Raw genomic sequence first — 23,709 nt, 5'->3', positions numbered from 1 at the left:
CGAAAAAAATCAATAATTTTAAAGATTTTAAAATTTCGAGGACTAAAACCCATTATTTTTAAATTAATTGAAAATAGGTTTTTTTTCCTTTGACTAACCCCGGCGAAGACTATACCTGCGGTGCCCTAGCCCTGCAGGGCTACACTGTATTCATTATAACCTACCCAGACCCAAAGTAATAAACTAACAAACAAAATCAAACCCACCCAACATCTTATTTTCATTCTATTTCAAAATAGCGGGTGTGGGGGATTCTAGGCATTGCTATGAATTCTGAGGGAAACCGCCTCAGTTTTGGTTGACACAAACATCCTATGAAGTTTGGATCTACAAAAAGAGCATGGATGTAAAAAAAAAAATTTGAAATTAGAATTGTCTTTCTAGCTTTTTACAGTAGAGATTTTTATTGATATCATTATACTCCATATATTATTAGAAGGGTGTCCTAAAAATTTATACAGAGGGTGTCAAAAAAAAGTATGTTTATCAAAGTATATAAGCTTATATAGTGATCTACAGATGGGGTAATTTTGTTTATCATCATTGTTAATGTACATCAATTTATCGACCATTGTCTTATCCCTTCAGATCCCAGAGTTTCAACGATGCAATTCTTATTGGAACTAGGGGTGGTCTGACTGAATTGCTCTGATATAAATAATGTTGTCATCCTTGTTTTGAAGAAATATACAATAAATCTAATTTTGTTGGTGTTTAAGGAGCAAAGCTTTTCCTAAACAACAGCTTTAAATATTTCTCGTACGCTTTTATATAAATGTAACAGGATGTCTGTCTATCTATTTATACAAAAGAATCTTGTAACTGCTAGACCGATATGTTCTTCCCTTATAGTGAAGCTTCTCATAGTTCCAGGGAAGTTTTATAACTGTTTTGGGGGAGGATACCTGCATCCTTCATTTAGGAATCGGCCCTTGAAAAAAATTATCTCTACCCCCCCAATGTTTCCTTTCTTCTTTTCTTTTTAAAACTGAAATGTCGACTTCGACTGTCTGTCAATTTTATGTCAGTCAAGACCCCTATCTACAAAAGCCCTGTTGTCGACGCAAATATTGTCAAGAGTGTTAAATATCATGTCATTGTCAACAACAACCACTTTTATTAAAGCCATATTGTCGACATAAACCCTTGAAATAGCATATCATCCATAGAATGCCAACACTTAACCTAAAATTTCCCCAATTTGGGGGGTGTTTAGCTTCAGGGCTTCTCTCAAATATAATAATACTAGAGTTGGCTCGATATAATTATCTCCCTATTGGCTAGTTTTCTATATGCATATCTATTTCTCAATAAATCTATTTTCCTCACCCGGCATTACTATCTAAAAGAAAGTAAATATTTAATAATTTAAATGATTTTTAAACGATTTTTTAAAATTATATTTTTTTCTTTACATTACCATCACCAAAGGGTTAATGATGATGATTACAATTTTAGTTTAATATTTGAACACACAAAATGTCGCCACAATCGAATTCTTTTAAAACATAGTTTTCTTAAATTTATCATATTATAAATTTAAATTTTCTTTTTTATGATTAGAAATTAAATACATCAATATAAGGTAAATAGCAACATGAAATGAAAAAAATGAATTTATTGTTAATAAAGTAAAATAATGGGTCTTATCGTTCTGGGCAATGAGAGTTTATTATGGATTATTGGAGCACTATGAGTTTTAATCATATATTCCTTGGAAAACTTGAGCTCGTATATAGACATTTATTTCCTATATAGATCTGACATGGATCTTGAAGCAATTAAGCAGGCCGTTTTGTACATGTTAAAAATTGGAAGATTTCATTAAATAAAAGTAATCGCAAATATACTTAGTAAATAAAAGAACACAGTAATAGTGTCTGACTGATTATGACGTAACAAAAAAAATTAGCCAATGAGAGGCCACTATAAATTTTACCATTGGTCAATAGCGGCCTCTCATTGGCTATTTTTTTTTGTTACGTCATAATCAGTCAGACACTATTACTGTGTTCATATAAAAGACAAACTTTTACTGGAACGCACAAAAATTATTATGAGTGGTAAGCAAGATCTTTTGTAACAAACACACACACATTCTACCACTTTTTTATTATCTTTATATTTTCTGTGATGTACTTGTCCTTGTCTAATAATAGTCGATGCAATTATTATTTCTTAACAGCTATAAATAAAATACACAGTAAAATATTCGGATCTAGTGCAGTACTATCTCCAAAAAACTATCAACTTTAAAGTCCAGTAGCGGCCAAACAGCTGAGCGTACATGTTTATAACTGCATATTATTAAGAGAAGGCCTGCAAATAATCTGTAACAGATAAGATCCAGTGGTGCACAGAATAAGCTTGACTAAAGAAAACACGCGTTAAATAAGTCTGTTTCTCGTATTCATTCGAATCCGGTGGATAGGAACCGGTTCTCATTGATGAAATTGATGAAATTCAAAGGCTGCTAGCGGTCAAACGGCTCAACCTAAATAATATACCTATATTATGGTAGTGCATAATTGTAACTGGCTTGAATAACCGACGGTATCCATTACTGAATAACATCTCGCAGCACAGGTAAATAAGCGAATAGTTATGTCTAGCATCGTATTATATCCAGTTTTCTACGAATATAGAAATGTACAATCATAAGATTAAAACCAGTTTTTTTAGCCGGCACCTCGGGGCTAAAAAAACTAGTTTTAATCTTATAAGTGTACATTCTATATCCGCGGAAAGCCGTTTACAATACGATACGAGAAATAACTATTCGCTTATTTACCTGTGCTGCGAGATGTTATTCAGTAATGGATACCGTCGGTTATTCAAGCCAGTTACAATTATGCACTACCATAATATAGGTATATTATTTAGGTTGAGCCGTTTGACCGCTAGCAGCCTTTGAATTTCATCAATTTTTATAGATAATCGATTCCAAGGACTTTTACCATAAACTGCACTAGGTCCAAATATTCTTTTAAAAGGGACATATGAGTCCAACCAATTTGAAAACTTTATTTTGTTCAAAAAAAATCAGAGGATTCTGATTTAATAATCAAAATTACCCCTTATGTAGTTTAAACACCGGATGTTTGTACAGCCCAATTAATATTCATAAAGCAAACGAATGGCAGAACGTTTGTTTAAAAACTATAAGTGCTAGTTTAATTTCCAGTCTAATATCCCCTCCATTCCTGGAGAAATGTATTTCTCGTATTCATTCGAATCCGGTGGATAGGAACCGGTTCTCATCCTTACGAAAAAAAACTATGTCTAGCATCGTATTATATCCAGCTTTCTACAATAGAAATAGAAGAATAGAAGCGTATTCTGAACCCTTTTTTCGTCAAATCTAAGAAGGAACATTTCTAGCAGACAAAAGTATTGTTTACTTTCGACTCAAGCTGATGTGGATTCTTAAGAAATTATAGACTCGCTACTCGATAGTGAGGCAAAATTATTTTTGTGAAAAATCATCCAAAAGCACATTAAAAATCTACAAAAATTAAACAAAATCATATGTTAATAACCCTTTAAGATTTTACTTAATTTTTGTAATTCTTTTTATTCGATTTTGGAGGATTTTTCACAAAAATAATTTTGCCACACCAGCGAGTAGCCAGCCTAACTTTTTTTAAGAATCCACCTCGTTACTAAGCTTTCAAATTTAAACGAAATTTTTGGGCAATTAATTCTGATTCTGCAAAGCTATCTACTAAGAAAATATACTGTTTACAGCTGACTTTTATGTATGTATGAAATGAAAAAAAAAACATACCTTTGTAGCAAAATGTGTACACAATTTCAACCAATGAGATCCAATGTAAATTCCGATGCGATTCTCCTATTGGCTCAATCAGACATTCCCTCTCTTTCTTAGTACCTTTATTCTTTCTACGAATATAGAAATGTACAATCATAAGATTAAAACTAGTTTTTTTAGCCCCGAGGTGCGGAAAGCCGTTTATAATACGATGCGAGAAATAACTATTCTTTATTGACCGATGTTTGTTTATCTATCGTTGAAGTCTTTAAGACAAATGGATATAGAATACATGGAATTTTTGTTAATTTAGGTTGTTAGTATAGTCCTCAGAAATTGGCCAATACTTTCCTCTATGGTCAGGGCATAGGCTGGGGTAAATTTGTAAGAGTGGAAGGATGCAAGGTATCGTTATATTAGTCAGCTAGGAGAAACATTTTATCAGGGTATGCGAGAAATATTCATGTACTTTATATCCATTTTGAGACTGTAGTATAGTGGGCTATATTAAATACCAGCAAATGTCATATGAGCGACATTACTTACTTATGTCGAAAATATGTCATCCATGAACATTTATATTTAATACAAAAATATCAACATAGACTGTTTAATCATTAAATTGTGATTTATTTTTTTTAACAACGATGACAACATCCTAACACAGTGAAGCATAACAAAATCATGGATGGACAAACAAAGTAAATTGTAGAGCAGATGATCATAAAATAAGAAAATCAAGGAGATCGAGGTAATATAAGATAAAAAATCAAAAATCACGAAACCTTTACAGAAATTAAGTTTTTTATGTTTTTTTTTTAATGGCAACAGACCAAAGCTAGGACCAAGTAAATTATACACTGGATGTGCTGAAACATTAGAAATCTTTACAAAAAAATTTCTGCTGTATATCTGAAATGGCAGCCGATAAAATTACATTTCCGTCATAGCTTTAAAAATATGTTTTATACATAAGCTGATGTCCTGCATTAAAAAATTCAAAAGAGGTATTTGGCAGCTTATGGCGCCAACAAAGAAATTATTTTGGGGGAAAATCACGAAACCTATACGTGATTTTCAGTTGTCGTTGGGGGGCAACACCTAATAGAATCTGCCCTCAACATATTTTTTAGGTTGATTTCGCTTGTTTGCTTTACCCTGGCTTTACCTTATTCCTGGGTATTTAAACAAAAAGTTACTCTGGTACCCAAAGTTTTATAACCTCGTTATCTTATTAGTGTCTGAACTTTTCATCCAATAATTTTAATATATAGCAGGGGTTATATCATTTTTTATCATTGGGATTGTACACTTACGGCGAAGGGTGACAAAGATTAATTATATAGCATTAATAATAAAGTCAAAGGAAGAATGGATGGGTGGGGTGATTATAAAAGCAGCAAGTGGTCAAAGCGGCCAATCAAGGTGAAATTGAGAGGGGGGGGGGGTTGGAATAGAGGGGAAGGACTGAAGGTATTAAAAAGACACTACAATTTTGTAACTTATTAATCATTTGGGTGATGCAATTTCTCTTTAGAAAGTGGAATTATTCTAAACTAGATTGTTTTATTAAACAGACCCATAAGAAGCTTCACTTTAAGGAATGTCCAGAAAAGCAGAACAGTTACCTGGATAATTCCCAACTAACACACAGATATACATCATGTTACTTTATATCTGTAGGGAATGGGATTTGCATACTAAAAGTCTGAACAGAAAATAAAGTCAAGGGTGTTCCTTTGAATCACGACACACGCGCAAACACCAGCGGTCAATTTAAGCTGTGGAGGGGAGAAAAGGGATGATATCGGAAAAGGGGAGGGGGTTAAATCCCAGCACGCGCAGGAGTAAAGCCAGCAGGAATGCGACAGTGGTTACACAATAGAGATAATCACATTAGAGTGGTTAAACCAAATAAATTCGGATCATGGAATGAACAAGTAGCGGGTTTCGTCGTATTTTCACAGGAGCCCCCCCCCCCCCCCCAGGGTTAGGAAATAGGCCCCGCATGGTTAGAGTTCTCCGCAGGGTCTAGAAAAGTTACTTTTAGAATACGATGAAACCTGCTTCTTCGTTTTCTTTCCATGATCCCAAATTTCTATTCTCAATTATTTTATTATCTAGCACTGTATAGTACTGTAATGTATAGATATAAAACGAAAAGTAAACTTTAATACAGTAATAATAATGTTTTTTTCCAAGAGAAACTTTCTAGGCTGCTAGAGAAATTGCATAGAAAAGGTATTTGAATTGCAGAACAGTAGGACGGACGTACATACCCTAATTGTAGGGTAGCTGCGCTACAATGAAATCTTTAAACCTTGCACGATTGCGAACAGATGGCTGTATCGCTGATTACAATAACAGATAATAAACCAACTTTATAACTTTTATTGTTAAGCATCCCATTATTTCAAGTGTTGCTACGTTTCCGCAGAAATATAAAATTTTAAGTATAAATTATGATTATACTTATAATAAAGGATGTCTATCAGGGTAGCTCCTCAATGAATTTTTTTTTTGGGGGGGGGGGTGGGTTTATTTTTTTCTAGGGGTGATTTCTCTGGGCCCCCCTCCCAAAATGAGTAATGTTTTGTTTGAAGAGAATTTGTAAAATTCATTGTCTACAAAAAAAATGAACCTTTTTGATTACATAAACTTTGTTTTAAAGTTTTATCGGCCCCAAGTAACGTTTACTAATTGGTCAAGGAATTCCTATTACTAGTAAGCAAGAGAAACTATTTTCTCGTATTCATTCGAATCCGGTGGATAGGAACCGGTTCTCATCCATACGAAAAAACTATGTCTAGCATCGTATTATATCCAGCTTTCTACGAATATAGAAATGTACAATCATAAGATTAAAACCAGTTTTTTAGCCGGTGCCTTCGGCACCTCGGGGCTAAAAAAACTGGTTTTTATCTTATAATTGTACATTCTATATCCGCGGAAAGCCGTTTATTATACGATGCAAGAAATAACTATTAAAGTCTTAAGTATGACAAAAGTCCAACCGGACTACTTACAGGATTGTTACAATTCAAGCTAATATACAGTTAAGTTAAAACGTATAAACACCAATATTGTGTTATGGGCAGATGTAATTCTTATTATTTTTCACTAAATTGTCAATTTTCGAAGCAGCTTTTGAATTTCTTTATCGTAATAGATCTATTATGCTTGAACTTTGTTGGGGGAAATACAATAGACAATAAATACTAAAGCGTTCATTGACAAAACAAGGATGACAACATCCATAAAAGCGAAGCTCTGAAACGATATGACAGACGAACATTAACTTTTGTTGATTGTCAGAACTGAATATACAAAATATGAAAATTTATGGTTTGACAAAATTATAAGTAAATTTGTTGCAAAACTTCTTAAATACAGAATTCTGTGTAAGGACATACTGACATTTTTAATACTTGATTATAGAGATGCTTCGCTCATAATATTCTACCTTATTGTAATAGGAATCAGTAATCAAAAAATCAGATCAATCGGATGATTTTATCACATAAAAAATTGTTATTAAAAAAGTAAAAAAATCAACATGTTTAAAATGGACGTACGGACATTCTGGTAATGATTATAGAGTTGCTACGCTTTCTAAATCGTACCTAACTACTACAGGAATCACCATGCAAAGTTTGAAATTGATAGGACAATTCTAACATGCCTGAATTACCGAATAAAAGCTAACTATCTCGGACGGACGGACGTACGGACCGACCCTAATTATAGAAAAGCTTCGCTTTTAAAAATGAAGAAATAGGCAATCACATACGTACGGACGGACGGCCATTGTTTATTATTAATGCAATACAAATGATCATTGATAGGCCCGTATACATTGTAATTAACCAATGTATACTGGCCTATCATTGGTAATTTGTATTGTATGACATCATTATTTATTAGGCACTATAAGCTGCTTCTTCTTCATTTGCTTGGGGAGTTTGATGTCAGATAACATACTTTTTTTTCAAAGTAGGTGATTTTTGAAATACTAGCAGTTGTGCCCTTAGTATCTAGAGACCCTGTCTTAAAAGGGTAAGAAGGGGGCAGAAAAAAAAACCTTAGACCATCAAAAGGCTTACAGACTTATCTAAAGCTTTCCTAGAAGGAAAAACTCAGTTCATTAGTTCTGAAATCTTAAGCTGCAGACAAAACAATCCTTACTACTATGGATCAAGATCAAATAAAAAGGTCATTCTTTTAAATTGACAAAATTACACCTTCTGTAGATTACAATTAGTGGATGGAACATGTGGACACTCAACTTAATGAACCAACTACGTAAAATTCAATAAAAGTCCCCAAAGTAGTTTTGCCTATGAATAATTAAACGTTAATTTAAAACTTTGGGGACTAGTGTAATAAACAGCCCAATGTCCCCTCCCTCCCTGGTTCAATCGAAATGACCCTGAAAAGGCTCAGTGGCATGCACATCAATTTACCAGGGAACGAAAAAAAAGGGGAAAGCAGGCCTGCCAAATTCCAACAGACTGACGCACAGATCGACCCTAATTATAAACAAGCTTCGCTTGAAAAACAAGAATGATAAATTTGTACCACCGCCCCCCCTCCCCCTCCAACAAAAAATAAAGAATAATGAGGGTAATGACCTTGCAGCACATGTTTTGAGTATAGGGGCTCAGTCACTAGTATCTAAATATCTGAGTAAGTATAGGAACCAAATGTTACTAAAAACATATATTATCTTTTACCCAATTAAAATCTATTTTTAAGATCCAAGCTTTTCTGTAATTAGGGTCGTTCCGTCCGACCGTAAAACGTAGTTTTTTTCGTTAATTTAGGAATCTTAAAATTGTCCAATCAATTTTAAACTTTTGTATGATAATTCCTGAAAGAGTTAGGTATAATTTAGAAAGTATAGCAACTCTACAATTCTTTTTAAAAAGAAGTTCGCAGGACAATTTCAAACCTTTCGATAATGAATATTTTGCTTGAACGCTGATTTTATAATGATCATTTCATGCGTTTAAGTTTGTATTTATTTATCTGTCTGATTCATCACGTGAGCTTTGCTTTTTAGGATGTTGTCATCCTTGTTTATCTAATATTAACTAGGTAGGAAAGGTATTGTTGTTCTGGAAAAAAAAGGCCTGCGACAATATTTTTTTGTTTGAAACAAGGATGATTACACCCATGACAGGAAAGGAAGCTAAATAAATCAGAAAGACTGACAACCGAACATAATCAAATATAGTGTAACATTGCATTTAATATTCAATGTTTTTTAGAAGTATGTACAAAAGTCCCATATAACCACAACCTTGGATCTAATGGGAAAAGACAATGGCCGATAAAATGATATCCATCCTAAATGATAATAGAAAAAATTACCCCTTCTGCAGATTTGGCTTAGTGGATGAAAAGTTTCAACACTTAACTTATTGAACCAACCAAGCCTAAAATCATATTTAAAATATTCTAAAACACATAGAAAAATATAATTTATCCCCTAGTTGAGATTTAAAGAAAAAATATCCCTACTCTATTAATTAAGTTCTAAAAGTAATATATCCAAGAGTAATTGGATCTTAAATGTAACAGGGACAATTAAGATCTTAATAAGCGGCACAAATTACAAGTTAATTTCAATTTTAAATGAAAAGAAATTAAGGTAGGAATTTTACAAAATAGATCAGTGAACACAGCTTATACCAACATCGAAATTGATTCCAAAATAATCATAAAACCTATACGTATTTTCAGCTGTCGTTGGGGAGCAACACATAGTAGAATTGACGACCTTTACATCTGCCCCCCAAGTATTATTTTAGATTTATTTCGCTTGTTGGTTAAACCTTATACTGCATGGAGTGAATGTAAAGAAATTATGTTGTTCTTGCATAAAAGTAATAGGATGTCTCTCTGTTTGTGAGTTTTTGTTATGTGATCTTATTATTAATGTGTTTTGACCGCCTCTGTTAACAATGAGGCTTCATGTAAGAAAGCTTTCAAAACTTAAAACTTTTTAGTAGCGAAGCTACTCTATAATTCACTTTGTCCTTAGTAGCGAAGCTACTCTATAATTCACTTTTTTAGGTTTTAGGCTATTTTTATATTTTTCACATTTTTCTCCATATCTTCAGTGTTTATGGTCCGATTTTCAAATTTGTTTCAGTTATAGATATCAAAATTAAATTTCCCATCGTTTAAAGAAACATCCATAAAGGCCATCGCCATCATACATAATAAAACAAGTTTTCATGTATATTTTATCCAATAAATATATTCTTGATTTTAATGAATACCCTTTTAATCTACTTGTACGTATTCCAATCTACGATTTTTTGTGCTTCGCTACTTATGGATGTTGTCATCCTTGTTTTCTACCTAAATATTTAAAAACTTAAATTTAAGGTGGGGGGTCGACATCACCTTCAGTCGCTAGTTGTAAATAGATCAGTTCCATCCCCCCCCCCCGCTCTTAAAAAGGAGGCCTCCAAGGGTGAAGCCGCTCCTTAGCCATTATTAATTAATTTTCTCGTATTCATTCGAATCCGGTGGATTGTAACCGGTTCTCATCCATACGAAAAAACTATGTCTAGCATCGTATTATTAGGAATATTAAAACTGGTTTTAATCTTATAATTGTACATTCCATATCCGCGGAAAGCGGTTTATAATACGATGAAAGAAATAACTTACTAATTACAAACACAAAACTCCGTAGCGTAGCTACTCTATAATTCACGTTGTCTGTCAGTCCGTCAGTCAGAGAAATGTGATTTTCTCTGCTTTTTTTTTTAATATAGACGGTTGATTCTTGATTTTAATAATTGCTCTTGTCCGTATTCCAATCCATGATTTTTTTACCTTTGGTACTTATGGATGTTGTCATCCTTGTTTTATTATAATTAAAGTTTTATAGGTGCAGTCTGAAAGGATACTCTGACATTTAGAAAATTTTAAAAATAAATGGCTGGTGCCAAGGATGCCCAAGCTTTATTGTGAGGGGTTAAAATGAAGAGTTTCATGGGAATAATCTAATGTGTCGTTTTAAATTTTGAGGGGGGAAGTTTCAAAGTTTTTTCACTCTGAGATATTTATTGACCACTTAGAAAAACCCCCTCACAACCCCACATTTTCAATTTTTTGCCAAAAAAAATATTTCTAGTTCCTGGAGTGGACTCTAAACCTAAGTTGCCTTATTGTTCTAGGAACTTTGTAACTTTGTTTTTAAGTTATTGAGCTTGGATAGTCGTATGCTATTTTCCAGCCTTCCCTACCCCCCGCCCCCCCCCCCCCCCGAAAAGATGTCCCCTAATACTTTAAGTCATTACTAACAATTATCCTTATATATATTAAGCAATAAGGGTTTTTCTGCCTGTAGCATACGATTTCAATTGACCCGATTGAGTTCTCCATTTCAGGGAAGCTTTACAAATGTCCCAGGATGGTCTATGCTATTTTTCATTTCTTTCCACCCCTTCTAATACAATAAATAGCCCCTATGTGCTATGGGTGCGGCCAAAGTCATACATGAATATAAAATATTAATAGCAGTGTACCTTTTACATGTATAAAAACATCATCTATCATTAAAATATCACAGAATATGTCAAAATTATTTTCAAATATCATTGTATTTTAATTCTATTTCGAGAAGCGAAGCTTATATATAATGGGTGCCTGTACGTTGCTATGACAACGTCTTTATATTTAATAAATTAATTGATTTTTATAATTTATGGGGTGGGGGAGTTTTTAGCAGGGAGGGAGAGGACATTGAATTTAAATTTTACTGGTGCCCAAAGCTTTATAAACTCGCTATCTTATTCGCACAATTACAAACTTTGTGATTTTTTTAAAATTTGGATTGGTAGGTACATATGACAGATTCCCAACCTTTCCACCAATAATTTTCATCTACAGAAGATTTGGGCCTGTGTGTTAAGATCTCTCAAATTATAGAATTCCACCTCCCCCCCATAAGAATAACAATAGCTTTTTTTTCTCACAATTTTACCCCAAATTTTCTTTTATGCCAACTTTTCTAAACGGAAATGCTTTTGTGTGTGAATTTGTGTGTATGGGTGTGTGTAGAGGCAGGAAGGGAGGGGACATTGCGCTGTTTATTACACTAGTACCCAAAGTTTTAAAAATACGTTTTCTAATTCGTTTGCTTAACAACTTTGGGGACTTTTATTGAATGTAGATTAGTTGGATCGTTAAGTTCAGTGACGTTTAAACCACTAATTGTAATCTGCTTAATTTTGTATCATCATTGGGATGTACATCAATTTATCGGCCATTGTCTTATCCCTTTAGATCTCTGGTGTGTGTGTGTATGCGTGTATGTGTGTGTGTGTGTGTGCGTGTGTGTGATTGTGTGGCGGTTTCCTGTCCATTCACATATGAGATCTTCCTTATTGAAAACTATGTTGGTATTTTCGGATAATAAACATGGTTTCAAAGCACAGTTGTGGTCTCCAAGCTACTGATAGATGTCAATAAATATGTCTTAGGAGAATCCACAAGATCTTTTGGCCAAATAAGATTACAAATTCTGAGCTTTTAGAGTGCAATGATAAAAGCAGAGGAATAAAACAGAGGAAATGGAGAGGGTTAGGGCACACTCTAAAGAAAGGACATGGTGATTTAACCAATCAAGCCTTGACTTGGAATTCCAAGGAAAGAGAAAACCAGGTAGACCTAAAACAACTTGGAGGAGGGAACTCCTAAGGGAACTGGAAGATGAGAAGATCTCATCTTCCAACGATGCCTCTAGATTTATCAAATCCAAAGAATATTGGAGAACCATTTATTATTTAGTTTCTAAAAATCAGCTGTTTTTAAACTCTTCCCTAAAAAAGTCAATGAGGTAAATTCCTCTATGTAAAATTGATGGGTTTGTTAGAAAAAAGATTGGCCATTTTACCAACCTCAAACTTGAATGACGACCTCTATTTAGATTTTTTCCCTTCTCAAAATAAAAAAAAAACTTGGACGTCCTTGGAACAAACATACAGACATTTTGTTTTAGTAGCTCTACAACTATAAGAAATATTTGTCCGAAATTGGTTGAATTAGTTGAAAGTACCCGATTTGTTTCAACTGTATAGGTGTATTATTTAAGGTGGATTATCAATGTCAACAAATAAGAAACAATGGGTAATTTGATATCACTAGCTTCGTCCCTAGCTTCTATGGGGATGGCTTGAAAGGGGTTATTTGTTTGCTTCTGTCATAGTTCTAATTTTAGTTAAATTGATTATTAAACATAAAAAAAAACACAAATAAAGTAGTAAGGGTTGCTTTGTCTATCTGTTAGGATTTTGAGAGCCAATGGACAAAACGAAATTCCATAAACAGAGTAAGTAGATCATCAACTTTACATTTTAGTTTTGAAAAGAAAGTGAAGAATTTTTTTTTGGGGGGGGGATATTTTTACATATAGGCGATTTATCTTTGGAGAAGTCGAGCGGTTAGCGAGATCGTAATACAGCTGCAAACACAAACAGATTGTTAGACTGACACCCTGTTACTTTTATAAAAAATTAAGCATATAATTTACAACCTATGGTTTTAATCATTAGGACGATTCTTTCATGCTCAATGAGTTTGCTACTATTGTAACAGGGAAATCAGACATTGTAATCACGGATCTAAGGACAATTAATAATTAAACCACTCAAATATGATTATCAAAATTACCCTTATGTGGTTAATGCTTATCATCAGAAATGTTTTTTACCAGCTTATTCCAGCAACGAGATTAATTCGAAAGAAAACAACGAAACCTATACATAATTTTCAGCTAACGTTGGTGGTCGACTCATAGTAGAATTTACGAACTTTACATTTGACCCCCCCCCCCCCCCAAATATTGTTTTAGATTTATTTCGTTTGATAGTTATACCTTATTCCTGTTTTTTTTTACGCTGGTGCGTTGTTCAACTTAAATTTCAATTTTACAACCAAAGATATTGGGCTAGCGAATGGCAAAAAGAGTTTATAAACTTTTGTTCATTGTTCCCTTCTTCCCTGACATTTGTCATTCATGTATATCAGAGAGAGAAGGGAAAATGGGCTATTTATTAAACTATTCCCCAAAGTTTCATAATAACGTTTTCTTATTCATAAGCTTAACGACTTTGGGGACTTTCATAGAATTTTGATTGATTGGTTCATTAAGTTGAGTGTCCAACGTTTCACCCACTAATTGTTATCAACAGACGGGGTAATTTTGTGTATGATTATTAGGGATGTACACCAATTTATTGGCAATTGTCTTATCCATTTAGATCCCTTTATGTATATCCCTTTTTTCAAAATCCAACCCCAAAAACTTGTACATTGACATAATTCTTTTCTTTTGTGTTTCTTCAGGGAGGAAGGGGACAATGGAGTGTAAATTATACCAAAGTACCCAAAGTTTTGATACTCTCTTGCTCGTTATAAAAAATTTGGGTACTTTTACTTAATAAACTTTTCATAAACTAATGATTTTAATCTAGCTACAGAAGGCGTAATTTTGTTTATTATCATTAGGGTTTTACATCAATTTATCTGTCATTGCCTTATCCTTTAAAGAAACTGTGTTACATTGTTAAGCAAACTGCTGCTGCTATGACAGGCAGATGCTAAGTCAATGTTCATGTATTGCAGCAAATAAAAAAGATAGCGAACCATTCTATTATATTAAGTTATTTTTTGGGCTTGTCAGTCAAGATCAGCCTATATGAAAAATGATATTAATTCGAAAAAATCACAAAAACCTATACGTGATTCTCAGCTGTCGTAGGGGGGAGGGACATAGTAGGATTGACTACTTTTTTTTGTTATTTTAGATTTATTTAGCTTGTTAGCTATACCTATACCTGTAACCAGTAAACCGATTGAGTTCTCCATTTCCTATAAACTTAACAACACATAGGTCCTGGTCCAATGATGTTATTTTTAAAATTTAAGTTTTTAACTCATTTTCTTGAGATGGTTTTTGGCAATTTTTCTATCGCCTCCCTCCCCTCAACACAGACCCCCTAGATGCAAGTGCAAAGCCACTTATTTATCATAAAGAAATTCCACTTCAGTTCAATTGTGATATTACAGAATTAAAAGAGTTTGCAGTATCGAATAAACACTATGAAAAGCAAGCTTAATAAACCAAAATCTTTTCACAAATTACCAAGCTTTGTTCTCAGGGCAAAATTACAAGTACATGTCGTCTAAATCATATCTCTGTAGCTAATGAATCTTCAGTTTTAACAGAGGTTTAATGATTTTTAGAGAACCCCATTGACCCAAAAAATTGATAAGGAGATATATTTCATAAAAAGATTAGAGATTTTCAATTATCTTACTGGTGTTTTCTAAACACTATCTCAATTTAGAAATAAGGGAGAGGTTTCACTCTCCTAATTTTACCCTCAAAATTGGAAAAATACATGTATATATAAGATTACACCCCACCCCATTAAGCATTTGAAACCTACTTTAACCCATAAAAAAATGTTATGCTTAATGTTCCTTCCATCTCTGGCAATTATAAAATAGATACATTACACTATGGAGTATTGCTTAAAATATTTTGTAGTAGCTTCCTGTCTAACCTTCCAACGACCCAAGAATAGAAATGGATTTGACCATTCTACATGGCTATTGAGAGATATTCATGTATATTGAGAGATTCTTGCCTACCTAGTTAAGTTATTACTCCCAGCTGGCCAATTTCACAACACCATCCCACACCCCCACTTATTTACTAAATTCCCCCTCAATATATGAAGACTTAACAGCAACCCAAATTGACGACAAAATACATTTGTCACAACATCTATATATTATTGTATCCAAACTTAACCTATAACATATATCAATGAGAGATTTTCTTTTATATCTATTTTAAAAAAGCATTCTTTTTGTCTGTAACAAAAAATTTGGATAACTACTGAACAGATATAGTTCTAAATTTAATGAAAGCTTCCTATAAGTACGTGGATGGTTTAAGGCTTTTTCCTTACTCCTTCACATGGAGATGCAAAGAGTGAAAACGCAAGTCAATATAATTTTTTTCCTAATAATCCTATCCCTTATGCTCATTGGTCTGCTCAGACATACGCGTGAAATTTGCATTTTAGTAGCTGCGAAATAGGAGCCAAACATGCAAATTTTTATGCTAGTTTTAAAATAGGCTAAAAGAAAATTGCAACTTTTTTTGGTTAAAATCATTACTTTTAGTTAACAATTTTAAGCAGCGAGCCTACACTATTAGAAAGAAATATGGTAAATGAATTTTGCAACTCCAATTGCAGATACATATATATTTAGGTTTGATAACAATGTGAAAGCTTTTTTAGAGAGAGGAAGGGGGGGGGGGGGAGAGTATAGTAAACATCTGATAGTAGAGATAGTTTCAACAAAATAAAGACTTTCAATTAATAATATATCTTATGTTATAGTAATCATGCAAAGTTTTCAATTTTTAGGAAAATTCTATCATGAAGGTCTACGATAAGATAATAGTTATTGTATCGTATTATAAACAGATATAGAATGTACAATTAGGAGATTAAATCAGTTTTTTTGCCCAGAGGTGCCGAAGGCACCGACTAAAAGAACTGGTTTTAACATTAGGATTGTACATTTTTATATTCGTAGAAAGCTAGATATAATTCGATGCTATACATAGTTATTTCGTATTGATGAAAACCGGTTCCTATCCACCGGATTCGAATGAATACGAGATAAATAAATTCTTAATGAAATAAAGCAAAATATGTCTTCATAGTTCAAATTTATTTAAAACTTGTTAAAATCATAGTTCTGTTTAAAAATCACCATTTATGGTGAGACTTGTGTCCAGACTTGTATGAACGAGCGGGAACAACAAATGCAGATACGAGGGTGCTGTGGCTTGGTGCTGAGTGATGGCTGGGTGCAGCTTGGTAGGTCTGGGTAGGCCTGTGGTAGGCGCAAGTCTTCTTGGATACCTTGGTACACCTCTTCTCGTTCACAGAATGGCAGCTAGTCTCGGGCTGGTAGCTGGTACTGGTGTGGGGAACCTAAACAAAAATAATGAGATCAATTGGAAGCATTGCAATAATTATTACTAGAGACATTTAAGCTTTATTTATTTAGTGTTGTAAAAGTTCAATTTTTTTGTTAAAATTCTTCAAACTTATAAAGTTAAGCTTTAAAGTTTATTTATGTTTTAGATTATTTTAACTTTTTTTTATTAAAGACTTAAAATAATTTAGGCCAAATCTCCGGCATACCCTCCTACTGAATAAACAACCCGAATAATAAAAACAAAAGGAAATTTGCAACCTAAAGTTAGTTATTCTTAATCATTATATCTCCACGTACATTCTACATCCATTTAAATATCGTACCTGTTTGCATTCCTTTCTGGGGACATCATGGCAAACCTGTCTGGGCACTTGTCTCTCCACCTTATCCTGTACAGTCTTGCATTCCTGCTTGGAATCATACCTGGTCACCTGATACAAAATAAAATTAATATCACAATGAATAATAGAGGCAATACTCGCTAAAGGTCATATTTATTGGTTATTACATTTTGGTCATTAATAATATCTATTAGACAAACTAACATAAATCATGGCAATGAATAATATTGGTACTTTGCATTAATGTACCTCTAAATGCACTAGTAAATGGGAAGGAGGAAAGGAAAGAAAGTTTTAAGCATTCTTTGAGAGAGAGAGAGAGAGACTCTTCCTATAGATAATTTAATCCATTCGAGTTATGGTACAATCTCGAAAATAGTAATGAACGATCCAGAGACTTTAATATTCTACATAGTAAAAAAACTATAACAGTTAACCAGTTGAAGACATAGTTACTTTAGACACATTTGCAATCAGTTTTAAGAAAATCAAACTCAAAAACTCTGAATTTGAAAAAGAATAAGATAATTAACCTGTTCGTATTCAGTTTTGCATTCTTGTCTGTACTCAGTATGGCAGGTCTGCTTAGGAACCTTATCACATTTCTCCCTATAGTAAATAGAAAATCTATATCAATTTGCGTAGTGTATCTTAATAACTCAATAATTTCGCAAAAATCTAAATTAACAAAATCTATTTGAATGCAAATTCTACGCAGGACCATGCAGGTCAAGAATGACAACAAACATAAGTAGCAAAACCATTGACAAACATACTGACAAATAAGTTGGAAGAGTACAAAAGTCATAAAATAATTAAAAATCCAGTAGAAAAGTTTTAATAGGAAGGATAAATATAAACTTAGAATGAAAAATCTTTTGTAGTTTAACAGACTTTGATAAACAAATAGTAATCTATCATAAGCAAAAAAAAATTGTTTTGAAATGCTTAAAAAAGCCATATTTAATTACAAAATTAAAAAAAAAATATACCTTGGCACATACTGGCACTTTTGTTTTGGAACATTCTTGCATTCCTCTCTTGGCACTTGCTGGCACACCTGAAGTAAAAAAATCAGTGATAAAAAATAAAAGCGAGAATTTTTCAGTTGATGAAGAAAATCAGTAAAAACTTAAGAAATTGGTTAGTAATTAATTTTACAGATCTAGCTTCAAACCATCAATAAGTACATAACAATTATTTAACTTTAGCATTGTTAAATACATTTAATAAAAAAAGAAATTATTAATTGTAATACAAAAGTAAGGAATCACAAAGTCAACTAGGACCGTACAAATGGCAAGAATCTTTACTTAAAATCCTAGCGATCATTTGAAATTTTTAAAAATGTGGAAAGAATGCAATTGCTCAAAAAACGGCACCATTAGTTGACATTAGTATCAAAGTTAGAAAAAATTTAAGACAAAAATGGCTACAAGTGTTGGTTGTCTGCATTGAGTGAAACGTTAATGCCTATTAATCCACTAGTTAAATACAGTCCCAGAATAGCCAAAATTACCTTACCTGTCTAGGCTTAGTGTAGCACTTCTTGCTGGGGACAACAGAAGTCACTGGCTCCTCAACCTCATGGCACTTGCTTACTGGAACAGAACGGCATACAGGCCTGAAATAGTAAATATACATCAGAAAATTAGCTAGTCTATAGGTTACAAAGAATTAATAATGACAAATAGAAATCTAAATTAAAAAGTAGAAAGAGAGCAGTCAGAAGTTTAAAATGTCAGGAACCTATAGACAGACATTGTTAAATTTCTCAGTGTAAAGGTGGTTCACGAATCCTGCATTGATTTTAAGTAATTTCCTTAAGGAGTAACATCCTCCATAAAAAATTATAGAGAGGGGGGTTGAGACTGGGACATTTAAAAAAGGAGTAAGAGAAAAACTATACCCTGTTATCCAATCCCCCCCCCCCCCCCCTAACACAGCCTATCAAAGAAATGAGGAAACGAGGAACCTACTTGTTGACAGTGGTGCATTGTTGCTCATTCTCATAGTCAGTGTAGGGAACCTTGATGGGCTTGCAGTCCTGTTTGGGTACATCCACACAGCTCTCCTTGGGAATCTAGGAGATATTAAATGAAAATATAAACAGAGGACAATTATAAGCAATATTAGAACCAGTTTTTAATTAAACTAGAGAAATAATAAAAAATTCAACAAAAAATAATTTTTAAAATATGCCTGCTTGCAGGTGGTTCTAGGTTCATCCCAGCACTTCTCTCTGGGTTCATCCCAACATTTCTCATCACCATTTATATAGCTGCATTCTTTCTCTAAAAATATTTTCATTTAAAAAACTATTTCTCACTAAATGGACTAAAACCTGACCTAGACCAATAATGAACCTTTAAGTACCCCAAATAATAAATTCTTCTAACTACCAACAATTAAAAACAAACCAGGGTTTTAAACTTATCTTAATGAAAAATATTTATCAAAAGCACTAATGGATATTAACTTTAAATATCTTTAAAAAAAAGGAATTACCTACAACAGTAGAGCATTCTCTTTGGGTAGTGGTGGAGCATTCCTGTTCATAACTTGTGCTGCATTGTTTGTCAGTAACTGTATGGCATTCCTGGTCATCCCTGCAAGTAAATATTGTTGGCAATAGCTGGTGCTGCATTGTTTTTCAGTAACTGTAGGTCATTCCTAGTCATCCCTGAAAGTAGATATTAATATTATTCTTGTTCATAGCTAGTGCTGCATTGTTTGTCAGTAACTGTATGGCATTCCTGGTAATCCCTGAAAGTAAATATTAATATTATTCTTGTTCATAGCTAGTGCTGCATTGTTTGTCAGTAACTGTATGGCATTCCTGGTCATCCCTGCAAGTAAATATTACTATTATTGTTCATAGCTAGTGCTGCATTGTTTGTCAGTAACTGTATGGCATTCCTAGTCATCCCTGCAAGTAAATATTAATATTATTGTTCATAACTGGTGCTGCATTGTTTGTCAGTAACCGTATGGCATTCCTGTTCATCCCTGCAAGTAAATATTATTGGCAATAGCTAATGCTGCATTGTTTGTCAGTAACTGTATGGCATTCCTGGTCGTCCCTGAAAGTAAATATTAAATGTTAATAGCTGGTGCTGCATTGTTTTTCAGTAACTGTATGGCATTTCTTGTCATCCCTGAAAGTAAATATTAATATTATTGTTAATAGCTGGTGCTGCATTGTTAGGAAATTCCTTGTCATTTGTCGTTTGTAGCTTAATTTTGAAGAAGACTGGACCAATTACATGAAATATATATAGGTGTTAACGGATGGTTAAGGCTATTTTGTCTTTAGGGTAGTTTTTAGCCATTTTCTGTCCTCACCTACCATTTAAGTCACATATTTAAAAGATGCGAAGGGAACATCCACTAGTAATGTAACATTGTAAGGCTTATATAGTTTGTACGTTAAGAAAAAGAAAGTTACATAAACATATTTAGCAATTAATGAAAACTTGGTTCGAAGAGGATATTAAGCATACCATCCCATTAAATGAGGTAACTTTTTTATCTGAAGCGAAGATCTCGAAAAACTATAGACTGAATAGGTTGATTTTTCAACATACTCATAAACAAATATTTCTACCTGTATTTAGTAACAGGTTTCTGGACAGTTTGGCAGCTCTGTTCTGGTGCATCATGGCATTGTTCTTCAGTGACAAGATCACACTTCTGGTGCTTCACATACTCAGTCTTAGTCTCACTAGTCTCTTCACATTTCTGATTAACATAAGGAACATTTTTAATAATACAGAATATGGATATTGTGAAAATTCTCCTAGCTGGCTAATAATAAATACGCCCCCAATATCCTCCCCTTATTACCTTAACTCTTCAGTTCCCTGATATTTATGAAATTTTTTTTTAACACAAAATAAAGATTTAAAAATTTTTTAATAAAAAAAATGAGTGATAAGTAGACATTTGACTAATTTACACCTATTAAAAACCTAAAGCTTTAGATACATTTTGTTTTAAGGTCTTGTACCTTAAGATCCCTCTGTACAATACACTTTCGAAGATAATTCTATAAAAATTTGGATTAATTTGATAAGGTGTAAAAAACTTTGCATCATTTAAAGAGGCAATGAAAATTTGTCTCTAATTATTAGATAGTTGATATAATAGATAAACATTACCTGTTCATTAACTGTAGAGCACTGGTTGTCATAAACAGTATTGCATTCCTTCTCGTAGGCAGTGCTACATTCTTGCTCCTTAAAAATAAGATATCATTAAAACTATTTCCATGAATACTTGCACTAAAACCAAAGGTTTAGTGAAGTTTCCTTATTTTAGCTAATCTTAGGAAAGTAGTTTAGAACTTTGATTGGTTGGTTCATTAAGTAAATATCTAAATACCACTAAAAGCAAAGTACAAAAGCAGAAACTTAAGATCGTTAAATTTATCAGACATTATCCTTTCACTTTATCCCCAAAAAAATAAATTTAAACTTCAATAAAAAAAAAAACTTTCAAATACGTTACTAATGTGAAAAACACACCACCTCACAATCATAAATAACAGTCATTCTAGGCTATCACTTATATAAGACTAGCGGTTACGCCCCTAGAGGCCTCTAGGGGGACTTGAGGAGAGAGTCGAATTTAATAATTAAATTTCTTATTTTAAAATTTAAAAGAAAAGGTAAAAAAAATTTTGGGGGGGAGCGAAAAATTTATTTTTTGGAAGGCCCCCTTATTTTTAATTTTAGTTAAAAAAATTAAAAATTTTTTTTTTGGGGGGGGATTTTCCATTTTTTGGGGGGTTGGGAGTGTCCCACCCCCCCAAGGAAATAGTTATAAACCTTCCAGAGACCTATGAGAAGCTACCCTGTTAAAAGAACCCGATCGGTTCAGCGGTTAGCGAGATCCTTCGTTACAAACAAACACACACAAACACACACAGACAAACAAACAGACATCGTTCTACTTTGTATTATAGATTACCTGTGTAGTATGGCACTTATCCTCATAATGAGTGCTGCACTTCTGCTCTGGCACTTGCTGGCACTTTTGTTCTGGAACAGAATCTGTTCTAGGCACCTGAAGGTAGAAAAAAAATATTTTAATTAAATTTTAGTATGAAATAAATGGATTCAGAGAATTTTGCTAAATAAGATTAAAGTACATTAAATTGACAGTTCCAACGTTTAAAGTTTTAAACCACTAATTATACTAAAACGATTATTTTGTGCATCATCATTAGGAATGAACTTCAATTTATCAAGAATTTTCTTATTCCTGTAGATTCCTTAAATTCTAGCCAATTTATTTAGACAATATCTAAGTAACTTTACTTATAAAACTAAAGAATACTAGAAACCTGGATAGTTTGACACTCCTGTCTGGGGACATAATCAACTTCATTATCATATACAGTGTTGCACTTCTTGTCATAAGCAGTCTCACATTGTTCCTGTATAAAAATAAACTATAATTATATCCAAAAAATTAAAACAGAAATTAAAGAATCTGTAAAGAATTTACTTAAAAAACTTTTAAATAAATTACAAAACAAAGAGTGTAGAATTTACCCCACAGACGTCAAAGACCTGGGTGTAATGTTAACCCCCTACCCTTCTAACTAACCCCATAAGAATTCTAAAAATTAATCCCTTTAAACAAATCTATTTTACCCCCCACGCCTTAAAACCTTTGATAGTTGTAAACCCCCAATGACAAATAACCAACATAATATAAATAACACAAAGTTTTAAACATAGTAAATAATCTTACTGTATATGAGGTGGAAGTTACGGGTTTCTGTACGGTTTGACACTTTTGAGTCGGCTCGTCCCAACACTTTTCCTCCCAGACTGTGCTGCAGGACGGGACACCTGCCATACACCCGCCAGCCGCCAGTAACAATGCACAGAGTACCTGAACAGGTATAATATATTTACAAGTGCTGCAGGAAGGGACACCTGCCATACACCCGCCAGCCGCCAGTAACAATGCACAGAGTACCTGAACAGGAATAATATATTTAAAAATATTGCAGGAAGTGTCACCTACCATACTCCCGCCAGCCGCCAGTAACAATGCACAGAGTACCTGAACAGGTATAATATATTTACAAGTGCTGCAGGCATAAACGTCAAAGCTTTTTATTTTAGGGGTGAGGGGGTAAATAGCGCGCGAATTGCGCAGAAATTTATTTTTACCCCCTAAAATTTTTACCCCTGGGTAAAATTTGCTTAGAGGGGGGGTAATTAACCCCTGAAATCCGTTGGCAGGGGTAAATTTAGTTTACCCCCCCCAAAATTTACCCCCGGGGTAAAATTTTTGGGGGGTATTTACCCCCCGAAAATTGTTTGGGAGAGGGGTAAATACCCTCTCCTAAATGGATGGGGGTGCCTACAGCACCGCCAAGGTAGGGGTAAATTTTAAATGGGGGGGCAAAATGAAAAAAATTTTAGGAGGCACCCCCAAAATCGTATGGGAGGGGTAATCGCCCCATACTCACGCCAATCGCCAGTAACAGAATACAGAGGACGTAAATGACTTATAATATAACAACTT

The 23,709-nt window shown here is 33.5% G+C and overlaps 1 protein-coding gene across 2 annotated transcripts in view; it reads right to left on the bottom strand.

Annotated features, from left to right (window-relative positions):
- Positions 1 to 16,532: 16,532 nt before the first annotated feature.
- Positions 16,533 to 23,709, bottom strand: part of LOC145330596 (uncharacterized) — a 147,286-nt gene continuing 140,109 nt past the window's right edge. Inside the window, exons 2-14 of one of the 2 annotated variants that reach the window (XM_080175231.1) lie at positions 22,924 to 23,069; positions 22,511 to 22,603; positions 22,135 to 22,230; positions 21,324 to 21,401; positions 20,771 to 20,904; positions 19,672 to 19,772; positions 19,366 to 19,457; positions 19,143 to 19,246; positions 18,688 to 18,787; positions 18,156 to 18,223; positions 17,697 to 17,772; positions 17,146 to 17,253; positions 16,533 to 16,815 (exon numbers count right to left, since the gene is read on the bottom strand). In XM_080175231.1, coding sequence (XP_080031357.1) covers positions 16,588 to 16,815; positions 17,146 to 17,253; positions 17,697 to 17,772; positions 18,156 to 18,223; positions 18,688 to 18,787; positions 19,143 to 19,246; positions 19,366 to 19,457; positions 19,672 to 19,772; positions 20,771 to 20,904; positions 21,324 to 21,401; positions 22,135 to 22,230; positions 22,511 to 22,603; positions 22,924 to 23,069 — 1,424 coding nt within the window. In that variant the 3' untranslated portion in view covers positions 16,533 to 16,587. The remainder of the gene's footprint in view (positions 16,816 to 17,145; positions 17,254 to 17,696; positions 17,773 to 18,155; positions 18,224 to 18,687; positions 18,788 to 19,142; positions 19,247 to 19,365; positions 19,458 to 19,671; positions 19,773 to 20,770; positions 20,905 to 21,323; positions 21,402 to 22,134; positions 22,231 to 22,510; positions 22,604 to 22,923; positions 23,070 to 23,709) is intronic. The other variant, XM_080175230.1, reaches the window with a different exon arrangement.

This window comes from Acartia tonsa, chromosome 10 (assembly GCF_053477335.1).
Source record: "Acartia tonsa isolate MP-2025a chromosome 10, ASM5347733v1, whole genome shotgun sequence".
Lineage (NCBI taxonomy): Eukaryota > Metazoa > Arthropoda > Copepoda > Calanoida > Acartiidae > Acartia > Acartia tonsa.
The sequence above is the reverse complement of the archived record's forward strand: the minus strand, read 5'-3'. Positions and strand labels throughout refer to the sequence as shown.